At 28.8% G+C, this 22,295-nt stretch overlaps 1 protein-coding gene across 1 annotated transcript; it reads right to left on the bottom strand.

The window, feature by feature from the left end:
• Positions 1–20,371, bottom strand: LOC108331045 (diacylglycerol kinase 4). The gene is made up of 13 exons (XM_017565660.2): positions 19,768–20,371; positions 18,599–18,721; positions 17,902–18,039; positions 17,725–17,810; positions 16,851–16,938; positions 16,647–16,722; positions 12,530–12,612; positions 5,923–5,993; positions 5,056–5,133; positions 4,045–4,132; positions 2,956–3,072; positions 988–1,160; positions 1–387 (listed from the first exon to the last, which is right to left on the bottom strand). The coding sequence occupies exons 1-12, from the start codon at positions 20,077–20,079 to the stop codon at positions 1,002–1,004; spliced, it is 1,419 nt and encodes a 472-aa protein (XP_017421149.1). The 5' UTR covers positions 20,080–20,371; the 3' UTR covers positions 1–387; positions 988–1,001.
• Positions 20,372–22,295: the final 1,924 nt, after the last annotated feature.

Raw genomic sequence — 22,295 nt, 5'->3', positions numbered from 1 at the left:
AAATCCACCCAAATCACGAGTGTTGAATCTCCACAAGGAAAAATTTTACGTTGCTCAATTTAATCACCCCAAGAATTTCATCAAACACCTGCAAGGTCTCCTTCCTCTTCATCTCTTCCATAATTTTCCTCTCAAACTTAAAACACTTATGATGTTGTGGTTAATAAGATTGAAAATAAAATTGTTTCCCCCCTAATCATCTTTACTCAAATGGTGATCATAAAAGAAGAAAATGGAAAGCTAATTAAATTGAGTTCAATAATAACCTTCATCACCTTCGTTTCTTAATTTTTTTTACAAGTAATATGCTAGCATAGCATCCGACACAAAGTAGTGATAATTGGACTTGCATGTTGCCTTTAGCAATGTAGTTTATCTTGGAGAATTCTACAATTGCCAAAATTTACCAAAATAAGCAACGGAGAAATTTTGTTTGACAATTATAATTTTCTTCATTAGTTAATACCAAAAATTACATTTGAAAAAATCACTTCACCAACGAAGGTGTACACACTTATAGAAAAGAGAGGTTGGGTGCATAAAAGAAATTAGAAAATGATGAAAAAACTAATTGAAACGAAGGAAGTATAAGAAACTAAGTGGAAAAATTACATTACACGTAATATGCATCCATTACATAAATGCCACAGTTATAAGTAGTAAAACAATTTATTTATCCACAATTAATATTTTCATTAAGTAATTCTTACAAACATTATAAAAAAAATGTATTGAATTAACTTATTTTATTTAATTTTATGGATGATTAAATAATGCTTTATCTATTATCTATCAAGACCTAATTATCCTCTATTATTATACGGATGATCAAACTTAATCTGAACAATTTTTTATAGTTAAATGTTTTTTTTTTAATTTACAGTTTAAAATGAACTTTTAATAAATGAAAATACAAAAATAAATTAATAGATTTTTTATTCGATTTATTATAATTTAAAATAAAAAAAAACTTATGAAATAACGAACCTTTGAAGAAAGAATTAATCTCCACTAAGCATGATTGATTGAAAAGGTTCTCTCTTAATTTGTACAAATGTTGAGAAGTCTTTGCTCAAAGGTTGTTTCCATGGCTCTCCATCCATTTGCATGTATGCATCTTTCCATTCACCTCCTCTCACTTCCAATCGAATTGCTGATGCCTAAAAGTCCCCATCTAAACTCAATTTCTAAAATGATTTTTCTTTTACATATATCTCAACTTTTACAAACAATCACAATTATACATATATAAATATATTTAAGTTAAGTTTAATAGTATTTTTGTAATATTTTTTTCATTTATTTTTAACTTATTATGATTTTTATATTTAAAAAAATGTTGTTAATTTTATTAGGTCAACATTAATACTATTTAAAAATGATGAACTAGCAGTTAATACATTAATTTATTCTTTTTAGGCTTAAATGCTTACTTCGTTCCCATGTTAAGAGGTGAATTTTTGTTTAGTACCCAATTTTAAAAATGAAGACATTGAATGTTATGAAAAATATATGAATAAGGTCTAAAAAGAAACAACAAGTTCAACAAATCATCAAAGAAAAAGCTGAACAAGAGATAGAGAAAGCTCGACAACAGGAGATAAGAGAAAAAGTACGGCCACATCAGCATGGACTTAACGTCGTTACTGTCAACTTAATGGACATGACCTTATTCATACACTTTTCATAACATAGGGACCCAATGTCTTCATTTTTAAAACTGGGTACTAAACAGAAATTCACCTTTTAACATGAGGACGAAGTAAGCATTTAAGCCTTCTTTTATAAGTTTATCGTCCAATCCTAACACTGATTTGTTGGAAGGAGTTTCACTAAATCTCTTTAAAAAAATATAGGAATCAGATGAATTAAAAATTAAATAGAAAAAAGCATTGAATTATTATTATAAATATAAAAATAATAAATGTTATTAAGCCTTGTAGTGAGGCCAATGAGAAAAAAATATGACTTTATAGAACCTTTTATACTAACAAATATGATAATAGGTTATTTTCTTTTTTTCATATTCAAACTATACATGAATAAAACATTAGTATATAAATTTAATAGTCCAAGATTATTGTAACAAACCAATTTTTTTTTCTTTATTATACAAGAGCATTGGTCTCATTATTCCTCTTAGTTTTCGTTTGGTTATGTTGATAAAAGTTTGTAATGTTTTTAAGTATATAAGTTAAAAGTTTTAGAGTTAAAAATATTTTGATTTCATTAAAAATTAGAATTAGTTTCTTTTCAAAACTTTAATTTAATATAGTCTCTCAACTTCAAAACTATGTGAATTTAGTCATTTTAACAAAATTTTATTAAATTTATTTGATGTTTCAAAAACATTTCATGATAATATTTGAATTGTATATTTGACATATTACATATTTGAGTTGTATATTTGACATATTTTTCTTTAATATTAATTGAAAAACACATTTAAAACTTCAAAAATAGACTTAAAAAAATTTGGTTAAAAAAAATAAATTTACACAATTTTAAAAATAAGAGACTAAAGTAATCCAAAATTTTGAAAAAGAACTAATTTCAAGTTAAGAGACAAAAACATATTTAATTTAAATTTTATAGTAAATAAAAAAAATTAGATAATATATATATATATATATATATATATATATATATATATATATATATATATATATAAAATCTTAAAATTTTGTGTTGAAAATGTTCTCTGACTTACTTATATATCAGTAAATATTTAATAATTTTAAAACTTTCATTAAACTACAGAGACATGGTATAGAATTTAAGCTCTAAGATTTTAAAGATGAAAATAAAGTAATTTGTTTCTATTTTGTTTTTTTTTTCTATGTTTTAATAGTTTTTTCTACTAGTCAGAAATAAAAAAAAAAGTAGCACATATATATGTATTGAAATTATATATTTTGAATTTGTGAGAAGTTCTAGAAAAAGAATGCGTGGTACCTGGGCTATATGCTTTGCAGAAATCAATTCAACCATGACAAATGATGCATGCCATCCTTGTTTTAGACCGAATATTTCTACAAGTCCATCATCAACTTTTGCTTCTACGAAACCTCTCTGGAAACAAATTAAAAACTCTCATTTATTATATAATAATTTATTATTTTCAATAAATTTGTTGTAGTCCCTTGGATAGGTAGTTTTATTAATTGAATTTTTTTTTCCAATTATTCTTAATTCAGTTTGGTTCAAAATCATGAGATTAAAAATAAATAAAAAATGTGTTATTCGAAGAGAAAAATGATCAAGGATGGTCTTATACTACAAATTTAAGAGATCTAATATTCAATCCACCAATCTAATTGAATTTTTTCCAATTATTCTTAATAGTTTAGAGAATTTTATATTTTGATAACACTTTTAGAAACAATTTATATTTAATTTAATCTTAAAAAGATTATGTGACTTATTTATTATAATTCTAAATATAATACTTTCTAGCAAAGTTACCTAGTAAATATTAGTAGGGGAATATGAAAAATGAAATTAAAACTTAAGCATGAGAACGAGGAAGCACAGGGAATTTGGAGTGCAGGAGGTGGCATTTAATAAAAGAAACAAACTTGTCCATGCTTGTTATTATATCATTTTTTTATATTCCAAAAGCATTAAAAAAAGTTAAAAAGGAAACATTTCAGAAAGTTTCAAATTTTAGTATTTTCAGAATAAATATTTTAAATATATTTTGAACCGTTCTGGAACTAGTAGCAATAAATTCGAATTATATATTTGTGATGATATTTGAATATTCACCTTGAAATATATTTTTCCACAATATATACCTAGAACATATAATCTAAAAGTTTTTTAAATACGTTTTAGAAAGTATTTTATGAAAATTATAAAAAATTAAAAAAAATTATTTTCATTATTCCACGATAAAGGCACGAAAGAAGTTGACCTGTTGAGTCTCTCTTATTTTAATATATAGTAATATCTAGGAATAAAAAGATGGTAACTAAAATAAAGCAATTATAGTTTCAAGATAAGTTCAACATAGGATTATCAAAGGAAGGTGCAGTTCAATACCTTTTCTAAATACTCAGGTGTGAGGTTACCCCATGGATTTCTACCACTTCCATAACTATGAAGATTTAGCGCAACTATGGCTCTTACACTGAATGCAAAATGAAACAAATATCCAAAATAAAACAGTGAAGATTGTTATCACACTTATGTAAACTAGAAGAACTTTGAATTCAAAAAAACAGAAGAGAAAATAGGGATTGAGGTTTGAATGTCGAAGAAAAACATCTAATAATATGGTAAATGACAATGATGCTAGTTTTTAAATTTTTGGATTTTTTAACCACACGAAATGCTAGGATTCTCAAAACTTTGGTAACTTTTAATAAATAAATTTTCTCATAAACTTAATTTTTAAAGTAAAATTTATATAGTTTAAATTTATCTTAGTCAAATGTGAGATCTTAATATTTCTTGTATATATATTTCAAGCTTGTAACTAGATATTAACGATGGTTTGAAAGTGATTCAATTACAAATAAACAATAGACTCAACACAATAAATTTTGTTAGGATATTTTAAGAGTAGACTTTTAAGTTCAAAATAATTTTATAAAATCGATTTGTAAGATGAAATTTTTATGCATTTGTTTTATTTTTAGTTGATAAGATCTTCAACACATCTCTTCATACCAAAATATATGTATCTTGAGTGTATGAATGATATAAATAGATGATCCGATAACGATTCAATAAAATATAACACGATAAATTTAACAAACAATAAATATTATTAAAATAGACTTTAGATAACTAATATGATCTTAAAAAATTAACTTTAAACTCAACTCATCCCTATAAAATCAACTATGAAATTTACATTTTCATATAATGTAACTTCCTCTTATCTTTCAACAATAATAAGTGTGAAAGTTTTCTCTTATATATTACTATTTAAGCTCATTTTTATTTAAAATATAACCAAACTCATACTTAAAATCCTGATAAAAACTTTTTTTATACTAATTAATAATTTAATATGCAATAGTAAAGTTTATTTAATGAGATATATACCTTGTAGGAACGAGGACCTGCTCCCACTCTGAGCTATTGATCTTTTTGACATGCATCCGCAAAATGTTCTTTAGGCCCCTATTGCAAGATATTGTTGAAGAATGTATTATTAGGAACTCAATAAATAGTAGTTATTTGGTAATTTGTTGAGCTTTAGCACTAAAAACAGTTGAAGAATTTGATACTTTGAAACAAAAAGCTATAAGTTTATTTTTTAAAATATATAATCTGTTTACTAATTCAAAATTAAAATCATATGTAATATCTTATTTAATAATATATTATGAAAAAGTAATGACTATTTAACAAAAGTAATGTAAGCACCACTTCTCATAATACATTAAAATAAAAATAAAGGGAGATATAAAATTATCAGTAATTATTGTATTTATAAAAAGTAATACATACATTACTTGAATTGCTAATCCTACATCAATTTATTTTAATATAAATAATTTTTATTACCATTATTTCCGTTTTTTAATATTTTTACTTTTAATATTAAACTAATTATTATTAATAGTAAGAACTAAGTAGTGATAATAATAAGATAATGTAGGGAATATAAAAGTAACAACAAATTTGTCTGAGCTAAAGCTAGATGAAGACATATTTGCAAATACTGATTTAAGAAAATTATCCACCTAAATCTTGGAGGATGTATGGACGAAAATATTTTAAACTTGTTTTCTAGTTCTTTTATAATCAAAAAGAAAATTTAGTAATTTTCTGTTACACAAGTCATGTAATGTTTCTCTTACAAAGAAAATGTGTTTTAGATAATATTATAAAAAAGAGAGAAGATAAAGCAAGCATAGCTATAAGTTCTTATTTTTCGTAATTTATCTAATTTGAGATATATCGGACCTTAAACGTGGATCACCACTGCATGGTGTGAAGAACCATCCTTGAGTACATGAGTAACCGGAGTATATAATCTACAACCAAAACAAAACAAAAAAATTGTAATCCTATATTTATTAGTATTATTAAATCTATGACATAATTTTATCAAAATACAAATTAATGGTGAAAGTTGGACAGGGAAACATGAATGCATCATATAAAAGGATTTTTAAGCTGTGTTTTAAAAAAAAAAAAAAACACGCCTGAACAGTGGTGCCACAAACTTATGAAAATTATTGAAAAATAATATACACAGAAAACTAAATCACATGAGTTCAATATTTTGAATATGTAATATATTCTTCGAGTTAATTGCATAAACTTTATATAATAGAGTTTCCTGTGTACTAAGATACATTTTTTTCTCATTTTCCTTTCTGATGACATTTGTACAATACAAAATTTTCATTTGGGTTATAATGCTTAAACTAAAAGTGATTTATTAGTTTATTTATATTCAATCCATCCATAGATTTTTAAAAGTTATGATTATTTTAATTTTCTTTTTAAATTTTCTACAAAAATATATTTAACTCAGTATTAGTCAAAGTATTTTAAGTGAAACTTCAATTAGAATATTCAACTTTACTTTAGCGAAGATGTTTAACTTAACCACAATCAAGATATTTATATCTAAGTTAAGATTGAGTCTCTTTCAACAAGTTTATACTCAATCTTAACCACTAGATATTTTTACCTAATCTTAACTAAGTGAGTCTCTTTCACTATTTTTTTTTCTTTTTAAATTTTGACTAATAGATCTTTCACGTAATCTAAACTAGAGTGTGTTATGTATATTTTCAAGTAAATTCAACTACTTTGATATGATAAAGGATTTTCAATTTAGTCTTTAACTAAATTATTATCATCTCAACCTTTATTGATTTTAAAGTTAATAAGAAAGAACCCAAAACCATTTGAGCACTTGGAAGACATATATTGCAAATGTAATTAATAGGAGAAAGAAAATCCTAATTATGATACTTGAGTAAAGGGTGTTCGTGACATATCATCAGAAAAAGGTTTCTAATCCTATACCTAAGGAAATGTCAAGTAGGAAGCATGACATTTAGAGGAGATTAAAAAGGAAGATAAGGGTAGGTGTAGATCCTACTCTTTTGTATTAAAGATTAAATATGTTTTTGATCCTTCAATTTTAAGTGAAAATTGAAATTAGTCTTTTTTTCAAAATTTTGGACTAATTTAGTCCTTCATGTGTGAATTTAGTCATTTTAATTCAATTTTTGTTAAGTTTATTTGTGATTTCAAATGCGTTTCTCAATTAATATTGAAAAAAAAAAGTGTCAAATAGTGTAAATAATTCAAATGTTATCATGAAATACATTTAAAACGTTAAATAAACTTAACAAAATATGATTAAAAAGACTAAATTAACACATTTCTAAAATTTAAAGACTAAATTAGTTTAAAGTTTCAAAGAGAAACTAACTCCAATTTTTACTGAAAGTTAAGGGACTAAAAAATTATATAACCCTTATATTAATAATGTTCTTCAACTAGAAGTTCTTAAATATCAACACAAGTGAATTGGGTGATCATGGATATAATGTTTTCTTTAGCAAAGATCAATGTGTAGTGAAAGATGACAAGACTATTATATTTTCTTATGAGAGAAAATGAAATTTGTACAAAATAGATCTGAGTTATCCGATCAATAGATCTCTTTCTTAATATTCCTTTTAGGGAGAACATTGGGTATGACAGAAGAAATGTGGTCAAGCTTGAGATTAATCTCAAAATTATAGAAGTTAAACTATGTAAAAGAATTATACAATGTATCATTCAAAGAAAGTTTCTCTATGAAACATGCACGAAGGAAAAAACAAGTAAAAATGTCTTTTCCACTTACACCACATCAATGGTGTAAGGGAAATGAAAAATAGGTCTATAAGAAAGGACTATAACTATGTTAAATTCTAATTCAACTTCAAAACACTTATGGGAGTGAAAATAAATATAACTTGCTATTTACAAAACAAAATTTATATAAAATTTGTTTTGAAGAAGACTTCCTATAAATTATGAAGGGAAGAAAACCAAACACATCTTATTTACGTCCTTTCAGATGTTAATGTTTCATCTTAAGGACAACCTTGGAAATTTTGACTCAATAAGTGATGAAGTACTCATGTTTAGTTTTTAGAAACTTCTAAGGCATACGTAGTTTATAACTCAAGGACCAAAGTTGTGGAAGAAGTCATTTATATATAGTTCAATAACCACAAGCCTAATAAGGAATTAGTATATTTAGAATGTGTTTTCTAAGTTGTAGGTTGACAATTTCAAGATGAAAGTAGAAAACTCATCAACCTAACCGGCAAACAATAAGGAAGCGTATAAGTAACTGAACGACTTTAATGGAATGTCTCACCCTTCAATGGATGATGTTGTATAAAGGTGTAAAACCACAAACATGGAGATAATCATCCACCTAAAACTATCTCGATAACCTATCAGAGAAAGTCAAAATAAGTTCCACCCTTCAAGAGAACTCTACATTCATCCGCTTATTAAAGTAAAATACCATTTACGAAGTTTTAGATAATCATGATTGGATCCAAGCTATGCAAGAGGACCTTTATTAATTTCAACAGAATGATAACTGAAATCTAAGTGAAGAAGGTGAATTGATTGTAATGGGAAAGTGTGGCTATTGCATAGGTAAATATCATGATAAATATATGATGTTGTGCACGGAAAATATTCATTTGTTATTAGAAAAATATGATAGACAAGTCATACATTATGGTGTTTCTGATATGCATGTTTTATTTGTATGCTATAAAAGAGATTTCCTTGAAACCTTTATCTCCTTGAGAGGTGAATAAGGATCAACAAAACACAAAATTAAAAAAAAAAAAAACAAGAGAATGAAGACGAGAAGGAAGAACAAAGAAAAAACGAGACAAAAGAGTTTGTTTAAGAAAAAGACAAGATCCACAACACTAAATAAAGTTTTAACAGTAAGGAAATTAATAGATTTGCAAATTCCTATAACTTTAGATTGGTCTTTCATTGTTTTTCCTTTCCTTTAGATTTGAAGAATTTTTCGAGAAAATTTGGAATGGAGATTGATCAAAACAAGGAATCAAAGTACCTCATGGCTTCTTGAACTCTCCATGACATAACTGATGCAAGGATTGGAAGAGCTTCATGAAATATATAGTCTTCAAACAAAAGAGAATAATTCTTTGTCACTTAAGCTTTCCAAAGATTACTTACCATATTTGATAAACAATGTGATTCAATTACTTCTAAGTGTATACATCATATTTACTATTATTCCATTAATCATTTTATGCAAATTTTAAAATAAAGTTTTATGAAAAATAATTTGTAAAATATATTAAATCTAGAAACTTGGGATTTGAGCATTAATTTCATATATGATAAAGACATCACAAGTGAATTAAGTTTGAATGTGACTATAACTTTTAATGACTAGAAAATGCATATTTGATCTTTGAATATGGATAGATAAAATTATATTTAATGCTTCTTTTTATGTGTATGTATAGACATGTTGTATGTGAATTTGTGGTTGAATTTCTTCATGAGAGAAAGATGATGAGGACCTCAAAAGAATATCAGTCATACTAGAATCTTTGATGACCAAAAAAGAACAAGACAATAAGATTTATCAGCAGTGGATGTGAAAAATATAACATAAATATATCGTTTGAAAAAAAAATGAAACTTTTCTGTTTTAAAATATATTGGATTTAATTTGTAAAAAATTTGTTAAACATTATCAATAGATTATTGTTAGAATATTTATTCTATTTATCATCATTGTAGTGTGTCTAGTATATATAATAGTAGTACCTAGGTCTGCACCTATGGTTCTATAAGCAAACCCTTAATCTTCCATGTAATTTTATATCAAAACTTTCTTATGTATAGAATGAGAAGCTTCTATCAAACTCTCTAGAATTATTTACAGTTTTAATCTCAAGTATTATCATAAAGAAATATTACTTCCAGGAAGTTCTTATGCTTCAACTATATTTTATAATAATGCAACTAAATGTCATTAACTAACTCCAACTATTTGGTAATCAGAGCCAGTTCATCTATCTAACTACAATTAACCAAAGAAGTTACGACTCCTTACTAAGATTTAATTTAGAATTAATATTCGAGAAGTAGTTAACTCTCCTAAGTCAATTGTTATCTTTTGTATACTTTGTTAACTTTTGCATATTTTGGACAACTTCCTGTAACCCTTGTTTAGTTTCTTGAGCAAATTTCTATTTATTATAAATAGAATACTTATCTCTTTTATTCTTCCCATTATACGAAACTATATTTTCGTTATGAGATTTTCCCTTCTTTCAACCAAACTATGTTTAAGAATTTCTTCTATTTTAGAGCCTTGAAAGCCCATGCCATCATTTTGTACTCAATGGTTGGATTTGATACCTTGTATATGGAGAAGTTTGCATCTATCTTCTAAAGCATTAATGTTTTTTCCATCTAAGGACATGTTTTGTTTAATTGGTTAGAATTTCTACTTTTTGGTTATATAATTACAACCACTCTATATAAATTCTAGCTTATCTAACTACGTTGTGTGAACAAGATCATATATGCTTGTATAATTCATATTGACCACATCTATAATTCACTTTTTTTCCAATTTGAGTGTATTGTCGGTAAACTTTCTGTAATCCTTGTAGTTTGTTCATGTATGTTTTCATTGTATCTTTAAGTCTTTCATTACATATTTTGTTCAATGTTCACCAATTCATTTAGTTTTCTTACACGTTTCTGTGTGAATTTTTGATTGGATACTCAAAAAATTGTTATTAGAACTTCTGTTCTAATATGTTCTATATTTATAAGTGATTTGTTTGCCTTTATAGCATGAAGAAATATCTTCAGAAATATATTCAAGTTGATGGCTAGCATGATCAAGATTGAGAAGTTTATTAGAAATAAATATTTCGATTTGTGGTGCATCAAGATGAGTGTTATGTTGAAGGTATAGGAAATTTGGACGAGCCTCTCCAGTAAGACTGCACATTTGGAGGATTCTATTATGAGAATTCAAGAGGAGAAGGACCATTCTTTTACCCTTTAATCTCTCTTGAATAAGTTCTTCAAGATGCAAGTGAAAAAACTATTAGTGGGTTATGGTTGAACTTGGGCAATTTTTTTCATGACAAGATCCAACTGTCAAACTATTTCTGAAGAAACTATTGTTCAAACCTCACATGAAGGAGGGTATGTCTCTGAAGAAGTATGTTAATAAGATTAACCCAATTGTGAGATATGGACATATTGTGAGATATGGACATGAAGATGATATATCGATGATTCTTTAGGTTAGTTTTCTCCCTTTGTTCAAGAATTTGGTTAATTCTTTAAGTGTAGGTAAAGACTAAATCATGCTAGACGAGGTAAAGTACTGGATCTATGATAAAGACATTCGACAAAGGAAAACTAGGGGTGTGGACAAAGTTGGTCCTTATGGGTTGATAGCCTCTTCGTAAACGAGTAAAAAAGAAAAGAAAGAGTAAGATAAATTTGAGGAACATATGCAATTATTACAAAAACTTATTCATTGGAACAAAATCATTTGGTGCTCTAAAGCATGAATTTTGGACTTTGGTGTAGTTTCCATGTGCCAAACCAGGATAGGTTTGAGACATATAAGAGAATTAGCAGTAATATTCTAATTGGCAATGATAATCCTTACAAATTTGTGGACATTGGGACTATTAAGATTCAAATACAAGATGGATTAGTAAGGACATTGTCAAGCGTTTGTCATATAACAGAACTGCAGAAAAAGCTAATTTCAATGGGAGCACTACATGTAAGAGGGTTTAAATGCAATGTTGAAGATGGTGTGAAGTACAATGGTATCGTGGGGGAATGAGGTGGGGCCATGCACAAACTCCAATATATGTATGTCTTAATCTTTTTTTTAATCTTCTATGCTTCATAAAGCATTATTCAAAACTTTTAAGGTTGAACCTTATCTGATATCCTCATATTGAACAGGACTCGGTCCATGTTACATTGGATCTTACCCAAACGACCTCAAAGTTCAATGTGCCTTATACTTTAGTTGACTCTTCTATGTTTCATAATTTTGTTTCAATTGCACTTAATGCTCTTACAAGATGAATATTACCCAACTTTATAAGGGCTACATTAATCATACCATTATTTAGTGGATATGAGTACATGCTTAACACTAAACATTTGAAATATGAACAAATATGAATGAGTGATCTAATAACTACATCCCTTACAATAAAAAATAAACATTTAAAGTATAATAAATATAAGGGGTCCAATAAAAGATTTAAGATACACTATAAAATTTTAGCTTAGAATCTAACATAATTCAAAAAAATTGACTTCTACGAGAAGGATTTTCAAATGTTATCAAAACTACATTGATTATTGTTTAAGTAGAATCTCAACAATTTCACACAATTATATTAAGATTTCACATGTCTCTTTTTTTTTTCGCATCTTGTATGCTTTTAAAAAAGAAACTTTATCTACTAAACATGGTTTTAATAGTCAATACCTTATTTGCAATTGGACCTTGTGCAAGGTAAGGTTTTTCATTTCGTAAATTATGAAAACCATAAGCTACTTGGGCATCCATTCCTAAAAATAAAAAGGCTAAAATTAATATTCATAAATACAAATTAGAGATATTAAAACAGATACATAAAAAAGTATTCATTCTACATCAATATTGAAGTCATGAATAGTTGAATTTGTTTGTAGGAATACAGGAAATTTTGTATGTAATAGATACTTTCTTGTTTATTACTCATTATTTTATTTATTACGAATATAAAAATTCATTTGGATAATTTTTTTTATATAGAATATCTATCCACCAATATATCTATTCCTCTCTCTATATATATATTTAATTGATATATGTGTGTGTAACTTTTCGATGTTGATAAATATTTCTCTTTATCTTTCTTCCATCTTTATGTAAATTCAAGAAGAACCACACCTTCATTTTGCTACTTAAACCCTTAGGAGGATAGGAATGAGATTAAAATAATAATAATAAGGACTAAGGATGGAAGTGGTTGGGTTTGATCATAACAAAAGGTAAGCATGTATAGAAGAGAAATTATAGGAGTATAAATATGAGAAAAAACTAAGAAAATAACCACAAACCAAGACCACCAAGATCCCTTCCTACATCCTACATAGCTTTTACGTGCCATCTCTTGATGTTCTCCAAGAACTTCATAAAGATCCTTTCAAGGAACTATAATAACCCCTTCTTACCCATCTAGGATAATCCTTCTATCTTTTGCAGGTCATAGTTGAATCATATCCTACCTAAAGGCAACCTATATACATCAAAGAAACCAAGTTTTGAAAGCATAGTTTGTCTTTGATCATTTTTCACTTGTATCTTGTTTTGGATGGTTCTTAGCATTTTTGTGAGCCTATAACTAGATTCCTACCAAGTGTTACCATATATTGGATCATTTTGAGTTTTTCCAAGTGCACCAAAAATAAAAAGATTCAATGAAATAACAAAACAGTCATGAGGTTTTTCCAGCCATAATTTCATCAATAAGCACCCAAATCAATAGCTAATCAGTTGCAAAATCATTCTCTAATGGTTAGTTACCAAACTCAATTCCATTTGTATTTGGCTTACCAACTTTGTTGTGGTATTCATTTTGAAAATTATGAGAAAAATTAATCTTAGTTGTTCATTTGCTTACAACATCAAGTAGGCAAAGCTTTAAAGTCTTTCATTTGATATTATTGTGTAAAGGAAGTGATATAATTCTTGGAGAAATTACATAAAAAATCTTTCAAGACTCACTTTCTTTAGGCAATATATTTGAGTGTCTTGCATTCTTTTGAGTCATGTTTCTTGTAAATTTTCTTATTAAGAATCATATTTATGTTAAAATGTATGATACTTTTTTGTTCAACTTTTTCATGTGGAGTTTATGTATAATAGAGATATTAGAAGGGTAAATGTTCTAATCTTTCTTTAATTCTTGTATTTTTTTGGTATAGGTAGATCTTGTCCTTTCTTAAGAGAAGAGGTACAAAATCATTGATATACATTCTTACTTAGGAAGGTGTTGACCATATGTCCCATTAGTAATTTATCTAAAATAATAAAGAATTTGTAAATACTAAAGAAAAAAGTACAAAAGAGTAATTCAAATTCATGCCAAAAGTTTACTAAAGTCAAATAGCTTAAGAATTCAAAATGATTGCCAAGTTATGCACAACAATAAGGTGTTACATAGTTTTGATTGCACAAGTGGTATGAAAATCATCTTATAACTTTAATGATAAGAAATCTTCAAATAGTACGAATTTGAAGACAAATTCTCTTCAAGAAGAAATATATGATAGAGAACTATTTTTGTATGTTTTGGACTTTGGGTTTTATTTTAGAGTTTCTAGTGCTTACATCAACTTTTGGTAATTTTTCTTGTAAAACTTATAGCCTTTCAAATATTTTTCTTTGTTTTCTATTTTTTTCATTGTCATGACATTATCCACTCTTTATGTCTAAACTTTCCTATTTTTATTTATTTATTAATTTTAGCTTTTAAGTCAATACAAAATTCTTATAAGTTTTGATGTGGTCCTTTCATATTTTTGAAATCTTGAGAAAACCAAAGAACAGAGTTGACATATTTCAATTGGGATCAAGAAAAAGGAATTATCCTCCTAAAGACTAACAAAGTTTCGTGTTTAAGCAAGTGAGTGATCTTTTAATATTTTGAGTGAATACGAAAGACTTTCTTCCTAAATACCATTTTCATTCTTTAAGAGATATATCGTATATTAACTTAGCAATTTAGCTATAGAGCTTCAACACTGAACTCTCCTTAACACATCCCAACTGTGTAAGACTTGATAGTAAAATGAAGATGTTGGAGGAAAGAAAGGTACACAAAAGGATTGGAGGAAACAACCCAAGAAGACAAAGATTTTCAACTCCTATGGTGACCACCAAGATAAACTTTAATATCTCTATAGAGATAGGAGACAATGAGGAAGACTAGTACAACATGAGAAATTTTTGAAATATAATGTAAAATTGCCTACATTCAAGGACTTTGTGATGTTGAACTATAAATACAAGTTTAAAGAGGTAAGAAAGGTTAAGTTAGGGACCTTAGAGTTTGAACAATATACCTTGGTTTGCCGGACCCAATTTTAAAAGAACATTCTACATCATAAGAGGTTGACAATTCTAACTGATTAGATCTTAAAACTTTTATTAAAGAAATGTTTGTTCCTTCCTTTTATAGGAAAGAGCTAACACTGAAGACTTCAAAGCCACTCCCAAGTATCAAGAAGTGTAGGTGAATACTAAGGAGATGAATACTATTATCTTCAGATCTAAGATTGAGGAATCAACAAAGGCAACCATGATTAGGTTCATTCATAATCTAAATAAACAAATCCAAGATATGGTGGATAAGAATAAGAAGGTGTGCTAACACCTGAAGTGAGAATTCAAATCTAACATTTATAAATATAACTTGATGTCAATAACTTAGACCTTATGAAAAGGAACTTGTATAAGTATTTTAAAACATCTTTGAATTACACAATTGAGAATTTGAATATAGCTTTTTGCGTGTTCTTTGGTGTGAAAGTAAACTATCTTACTAGAGTTTTCCTATGTATCTTCTCATCCTCTTTGTATTTTTTTGGAGTCTCTAAGAAAGTGTATGACCAACTTCAAGGGTCTTTCTTACTCTTATTCTTGAATAGTGTACATGATTAAAAGTAAGATGATGCTTCTTCCTTTGCTGATTCCTTTCCATATTGTTGCATTCACCCTTATTCATTCATTCCATTATTTGGTTTTGTTATCTTTTATTTTTAATATGTTTTCATCTCCTTTATTGACCACCACCTAAGATAGCTAAGTCACACCAAAATTCAAGAGAAACATTAGGTCAAACCTACCCTAGTAACCACCATCAAGAAAAACCAAAAACTCCTTCCAGAAAACACCAAAGAAAATCATTTCACCTTTTCGCCTTTGGCCTCCAAAAACCATACCATCATACGCATCGTCCAATCAACAACATACCCTACAAGAATTTTCCAAAAAAGTACAAACAAAAACCACTAGGGTCTCATCCTACATTTTACATAGTTTGTGCATATCTTCTCATAGTTTCTCCAAGAACATCATAAATAACCTTCCGAGATTCTACAAGATCCCTTCCCTACCCATCTAGGATACTTTTTCTACCGTTTCCAAGCCATAGCTGAACCATTACCTACCTAAAGGCAACCTATATCCATCCAAGAAACCAAGTCTTGAAAGCATAGTTTGTCTTTGATCTCTTTGCACTTGTAGCCTATTTTGATGATCCTTGGAACTATTATGAACCTCTAAACAGCCCCAAGCAAATATTATCCAAGAACTAACATCATTGAAAGAGACAACAAATGAAGAGACATTGAAAGAATACATGCTACAAAAAGTTTACAGAAAATTTACTAATAATTGTAACTATTGTGATAAAATCATAAAAGGTAAGAACATCGCATAAGAAATATGTAGGCGTATATTCTTGTAGAACATCGCATAAGGACTGAAAGGATTTAGTTATTTATAAAAGTCCATATGGGTATAGCAACATACTACAAACATAAGGCGAAAGTACCTATACTGAAGTAATTGTAGAACACGCCTTCGTAATATATAACATTCTCAGACAATTCTCCCTCAATTTCTAAATCCTTCAATCACAAGAAACTTTATATATTAGACAAGCGAATTATATCAAGATATTATGTTGATCAAATTTGAAATACGAATTTTCTTATATAACTGGTTGATATAAAAAATGACATACAAAAATCCAAACCTCATCAAATGTGAACTCTGTTGTATGCTTCAAACAATGTGGTGGTTCTATCACTGTGCCTTCTGGCATTGAAATAGAAAATCGCCAACTGCACAAAAGAAATTTAACAGAAAAGGTATTTCATCGTGTAAATTATATTCGTGGTTTTAAATTATCATATTTCAACTTTAGTTAGGTTGAAATAACAATTTAAAAACCCAATTATCATATGCATATTTAGAGAAAACAAATTATTAAAATATGCAAAAAATATTAAGGAAATTAAACATTATAAAAGTCACCCATGTTAACATTCATGATGGAATATGAACTTTTAATTTATTTCCATCATGCTTGGCACAAACATGAAGGTCAAACACACATAAATCAGTGATACGTTGCACATTAACAAAATTAAGTTAGTGTACATGGAACATGAGAATTTGGAGAATTTTCTAAGAAAGAAAATTGATCATCTAACTTCTCAACAAATCCTATATATAAGGTATTTGATATATTTAAATACGAAATTTATTTCTGTATTTCTAGCATTCTCTACTGTATTATAAACAAATTTATCATTAAATAATATATGAAATGCTTATCATTTTAGAAATAAATAAAAAATATCAATTAGCTAAACATATTAAAATCTAATTATCTATTTATTACATTGATTTTATATTATGCAAATTATAACTCAAAATTCATAGTGATGTGACCTTAATTTGATTTATAACTCAAAATTAAGAGTTATAGTCCACATGTTACTAATCAATTCAATATTTGTAATCAACAAATTAGATTTTGATTTTGAAAATAACTACTAATTTGCAAAGACCCGCTTGGAGAAGTATCACACAGTTGAAAATGAAAAATTGAAAGATATATATACCTATCCAAAAGACAAAGTGGAGCAACAGTAGCCTTGTAAAGACTTCTCTTAATAGCTGCCTTCCATGAAAAAGGAAAGGAACCACCCTGGTAATCATAATAGATTAAAAGCAAACACAACTCAGCACAGTAATTAATCAAAACTTTTAACAAACAGTTTGAAGGCATAGAAATTTACCCAACCAAAACTCCTAGATAGGTCATTGCCTGTACCAAGAGGTACGATCCCTACTGGAGGAACCGGCACCCGGCCTTGTGCGTGAAGTTCTGAGAGACATCCCAATACCCACCCAACACTACCATCTCCTCCGGCTACCTATCAAATCAACATACATATTCATCCACCATCTATTATTCCTACATGCAAAACTACCTATAATCAATTGGTTCATTTAGGTATTTACAGTGATGGATGATCATGCTCTTAGAAATTTAAATGAGTTAAGAGTTTCACCTTAGATAAAAAGAAAAGGTTAAGTGATATATAAAAGAAATAGAACTCACAAATATTGTTGATTATCCAAGCATAAGTTTATATCTTACTTTTGATTAAAAAGAAAAAGAAAAAGTTGAGGAATATATAAAAATAAATACTAATAAAATCACTGTCTTATATGATTTTGGATTAAAAGTAATATTAATGAGTTTACATCAGATTTATACAATTTCTTTCTAATGTATAATCTCTCTTGAAAAATAAAATCCATATCAAATGTTAAAGAAGAAAGCACAATCTAAATCTGAATCTATCTCCTACATTAAATTAAAAAAAATTAAACAATTTATAAAAAACCAAGTCATAAACTCATTATTTTAAATTAAAATGTAATATCCATCTAATATTTTAAAATACTTGTGATCAAAATAGAACATACCAAAATCCTCAATCTTTCACGAGTTTCTTCAGCACATGAATCACCAAGAGCAGCCAACATCTCAAGGCAAGCTAACCCATACCGAATAAACTCATGAGGCTTCACATCTAAGATGTCTAAAACCTGCAGTGAACTTCAACTCACATCAATCATGACATCATTGCGTAAAATAAAGAAACACGATAGATATATTGATGCATTGTTTCAAGTTATGATACTGTGATCTTAAATAACATCTATGGACATATTATAATCCAATATATTAGGATTGTTTAACTTTTGATATTTACTGGAAAATAAAATACGCCCGTAGATATTTTTCGATTGCATCTTAACAACCGTCTATATAAACATTCTCACTTTCATACTCATCAGAATACAAAAAGATTTCATGAAACTACTATGTAAACAAATTTGTTTAAACTTCAATGGCACTTTGGGTCAATAAAACATTCACGTATTCACTTGTCACATTCCGAACCCAAGTTATATAAATTCCCAACAACTTATTGGTCTAGAATTCAAAGTTTATATGTAAAATATATGATCAAGAAGAGAGGCTTTTCGAGGTAGATTTTCTAACAAAAAGAAAAATTATTAGATACAAGAAAAAAGTGAAAATGAGAAAAATATAAACTTGTTTTTGGGAGGCGAGTTCAATTAATTTAACAATTTCTTTATAAAAGAGCTTACAGAAGAATACCAAAGGACTTCGTAGTTATCACCGGTACATATAGTGTACCTGTCCAACTTAAAAATACCAAAGGATTCGTTCTTCCTGAATTGTTTTGGAATGTATTAACTTTCTCACTTCCAAAATAGTGGAAACTTATATAGGATTGAAAAGTTTACACTAAAATTTAAAAAAAAAAAAGAGAGAGAGCTATGTATTACATAATTCTATTAAAATAGTGAAATACTTTTAATAAATATATTATTTAAAAAGTTAAATAATTATAATGGTTAAACAATTAACATAATAATTTACGTGAGAGTAGATTAAAAATAATAATAATAATAATATGCTATAAAATAACAATATTATTAATTTTGACATAAATTTAAAAGATTAAAACTGCAGATAACTTATAACTAGAATTAATATTAAAAGAAAAAAGAACACTTAATCCTGCTTGAACTTTAAGCAAACAATGTCAGAAATCAATAACCTGCTCTTCACTGATGAGATATTGGAGTCTCTCCTTGAGTAAGGGGCCGCAGCGACCACCACTGCGAGGGTTGATGAAAACGACCATCGGCACCAAAGGTGCCACTGCGTTGGAGTCATCATCGCTACGAACGCGACGACTCCCGGCGTCTGCGTCGTTGTACCTGATGGAATCGCGCATCGCCAACCGAAGGTATTGCGGCATCGTCAACTTTTGCCTCAGCTCCTCTTTACACACGCGAGGGCTACTCGAAATGCCGCAGCCCCGCAAGGACTCCACAATTGACGATGACGATGACGATAGTGAATCCATCGTTATTGCTTAGATCCAATGTCAGAAGAAACAAACAATTATTGGATCTGCTGCATTCGCTTATTTATTTGCTGCATTTGTTGAATAATGTTGCATATGATCATGAGATGTTTCTAACGGGAAGAAATGGAAACGTTTGGTGATGGTGTGGTGATATGCCAAAAAGAACCTAAAATGAAGCTTTTCTTGTTAGAAATGTTGTTGTTCTTTTGTCGTTGCGGTTTTCATTTAACCGTTTCTACAACAGAAGAAATAAAATAAACAAAATCTCTCTCTTACCATGCCAACAAAAGAAAAGAAGAAAGAAACAAAAAGAAAATAGGATCAAATGATGAAAAAACAAATTTATCCACGTCTCGTATTCTAATAACGCAATTTTGACAAAAATTTGATAATGTCAAGTGTGAGCTTTTTATTGAGTCATTTTAAATATTTTTTTTAAAATAAAATCTATTTTTGAAAAGGGGTCACACTTGTTTTTTGAATATCCCGAAATCATCTTTCTTCATTTAGCACTGTCTCCTCTCTCCAATGTAGGGTTTTTATTCTTCATTTGAACTTCTCACTCTTCATTTGGTGAAGTTTTCTTTGGATCCGTTGAAGAATCTCTCTTGACCCGTTCAAGAATCTCTCTCGACCCGTTCAACAATCTCTGTCGACCCGTTCAAAAATCTCTGTCGACGTTCAACAAGTTCCGTCGTCAGTGGCCCCATTCGAAGGCTATTTTTGTCTCTGGAGTTCGCGATTTGGGAAGGAGTACGCTGAAACTGTTATGAAGGAAGGAGTACGCCGAAACCGTTACAAAAGCACAGCTTGTAGAACTCCCTACACTGGATATAGTCCAAAACTTGATTGACTTATGTAATTTCTGAATAGTGTAGTATTTAGTACATGCCCAAGAATGGATAGTTGTATTTGGAACAATTAATTTGATTGTTAATAAAGAAAGTGTTTATTCTAATTGTGATTGTTATTTTAATTACATTTGTTGTTTGGTATTATTATTTAATATTCATCCTTTGTGATTGTTCTAACAAATGTGTAGTTTTGTCACCCCTATGTGGATGAAAGACCAAGTAAAGGTGTTTTTAGGTTGAGAGGTGAGTTCATGCAGTGGCCTTTTAATAGACTGATGTTGTTGTAATCGATTACAAGGTCCTTTAAATCGCTTACCAGTGAGAAAATTCCATTTTGTAACAAAAGCTGATGAGTGTTATCCAGACATGGCTGCAGCACTCCCCAAGAGTCCTTTCGTTTGTGTTTTCAATGTTTTGTCGATTGATTAACCTTGTTGGCCATGGTTGAACGTGTCCACAACAACAAATTTTAAGTTAGGTCAATCCTATGTGGATGGAAAACCAAGTAAAGGTGTTTCTAGGTTGGGAGGTGAGTTCATGCACCATTGTCACAAACTGATGCTGTTGTAATCGATTACAAGGTCCTTGTAATCGCTTACTAGTGAGAAAATTCCATTTTGTACCAAAAGATGATGAGTGCTACCCAGACATGGCTGAAGCACTCCACAGGGGTCTCCAAGACTGTGTTTTCAATGTTTTGAGGATTGATTAACCCTGTTGGCCATGGTTGAATGTGTCCACAACAAGAAATTTCAAGTTAGGTGAGTCCTATGTGGATGGAAGACTAAGTAAAGGTGTTCCTAGGTTGACAGGGGAGGTCCTACACCATTGACACAGGTCTGATGCACGTGTAATCGATTACAGGGCCTTCTAATCGTTTACCAGTGAAAAAATCCCCTTTTGTACCGAAAGTTGAGGAGTGCTACCCAGTCATGGCTGAAGCACTCCCTAGGGGTCTGCAAGACTGTGTTTTCAATGTTTTGAGGATTGATTAACCCTGTAGGCCATGGTTGAATGTGTCCACAACAAGAAATTTCAAGTTAGGTCAGTCCTATGTGGATGGAAGACCAAGTAAAGGTGTTCCTAGGTTGAGATGGGAGGTCCTACACTATTGACACAGGTCTAATGCACATGTAATCGATTACAGGGGCCTTGTAATCGCTTACCAGTGAAAAAAATCCCATTTTGTACCGAAAGTTGAGGAGTGCTACCCAGTCATGGCTGAAGCACTCCCCAGGGATCTCCAAGACTGTGTTTTCAATGTTTTGAGGATTGATTAACCCTGTAGGCCATGGTTGAATGTGTCCACAACAAGAAATTTCAAGTTAGGTCAGTCCTATGTGGATGTAATCATAAGCA

Source organism: Vigna angularis, chromosome 4 (assembly GCF_016808095.1).
Source record: "Vigna angularis cultivar LongXiaoDou No.4 chromosome 4, ASM1680809v1, whole genome shotgun sequence".
In the NCBI taxonomy this organism is placed as follows: Eukaryota; Viridiplantae; Streptophyta; class Magnoliopsida; order Fabales; family Fabaceae; genus Vigna; species Vigna angularis.
Note: the sequence above shows the minus strand (reverse complement) of the source record. Positions and strands in the feature narration are given on the sequence as shown.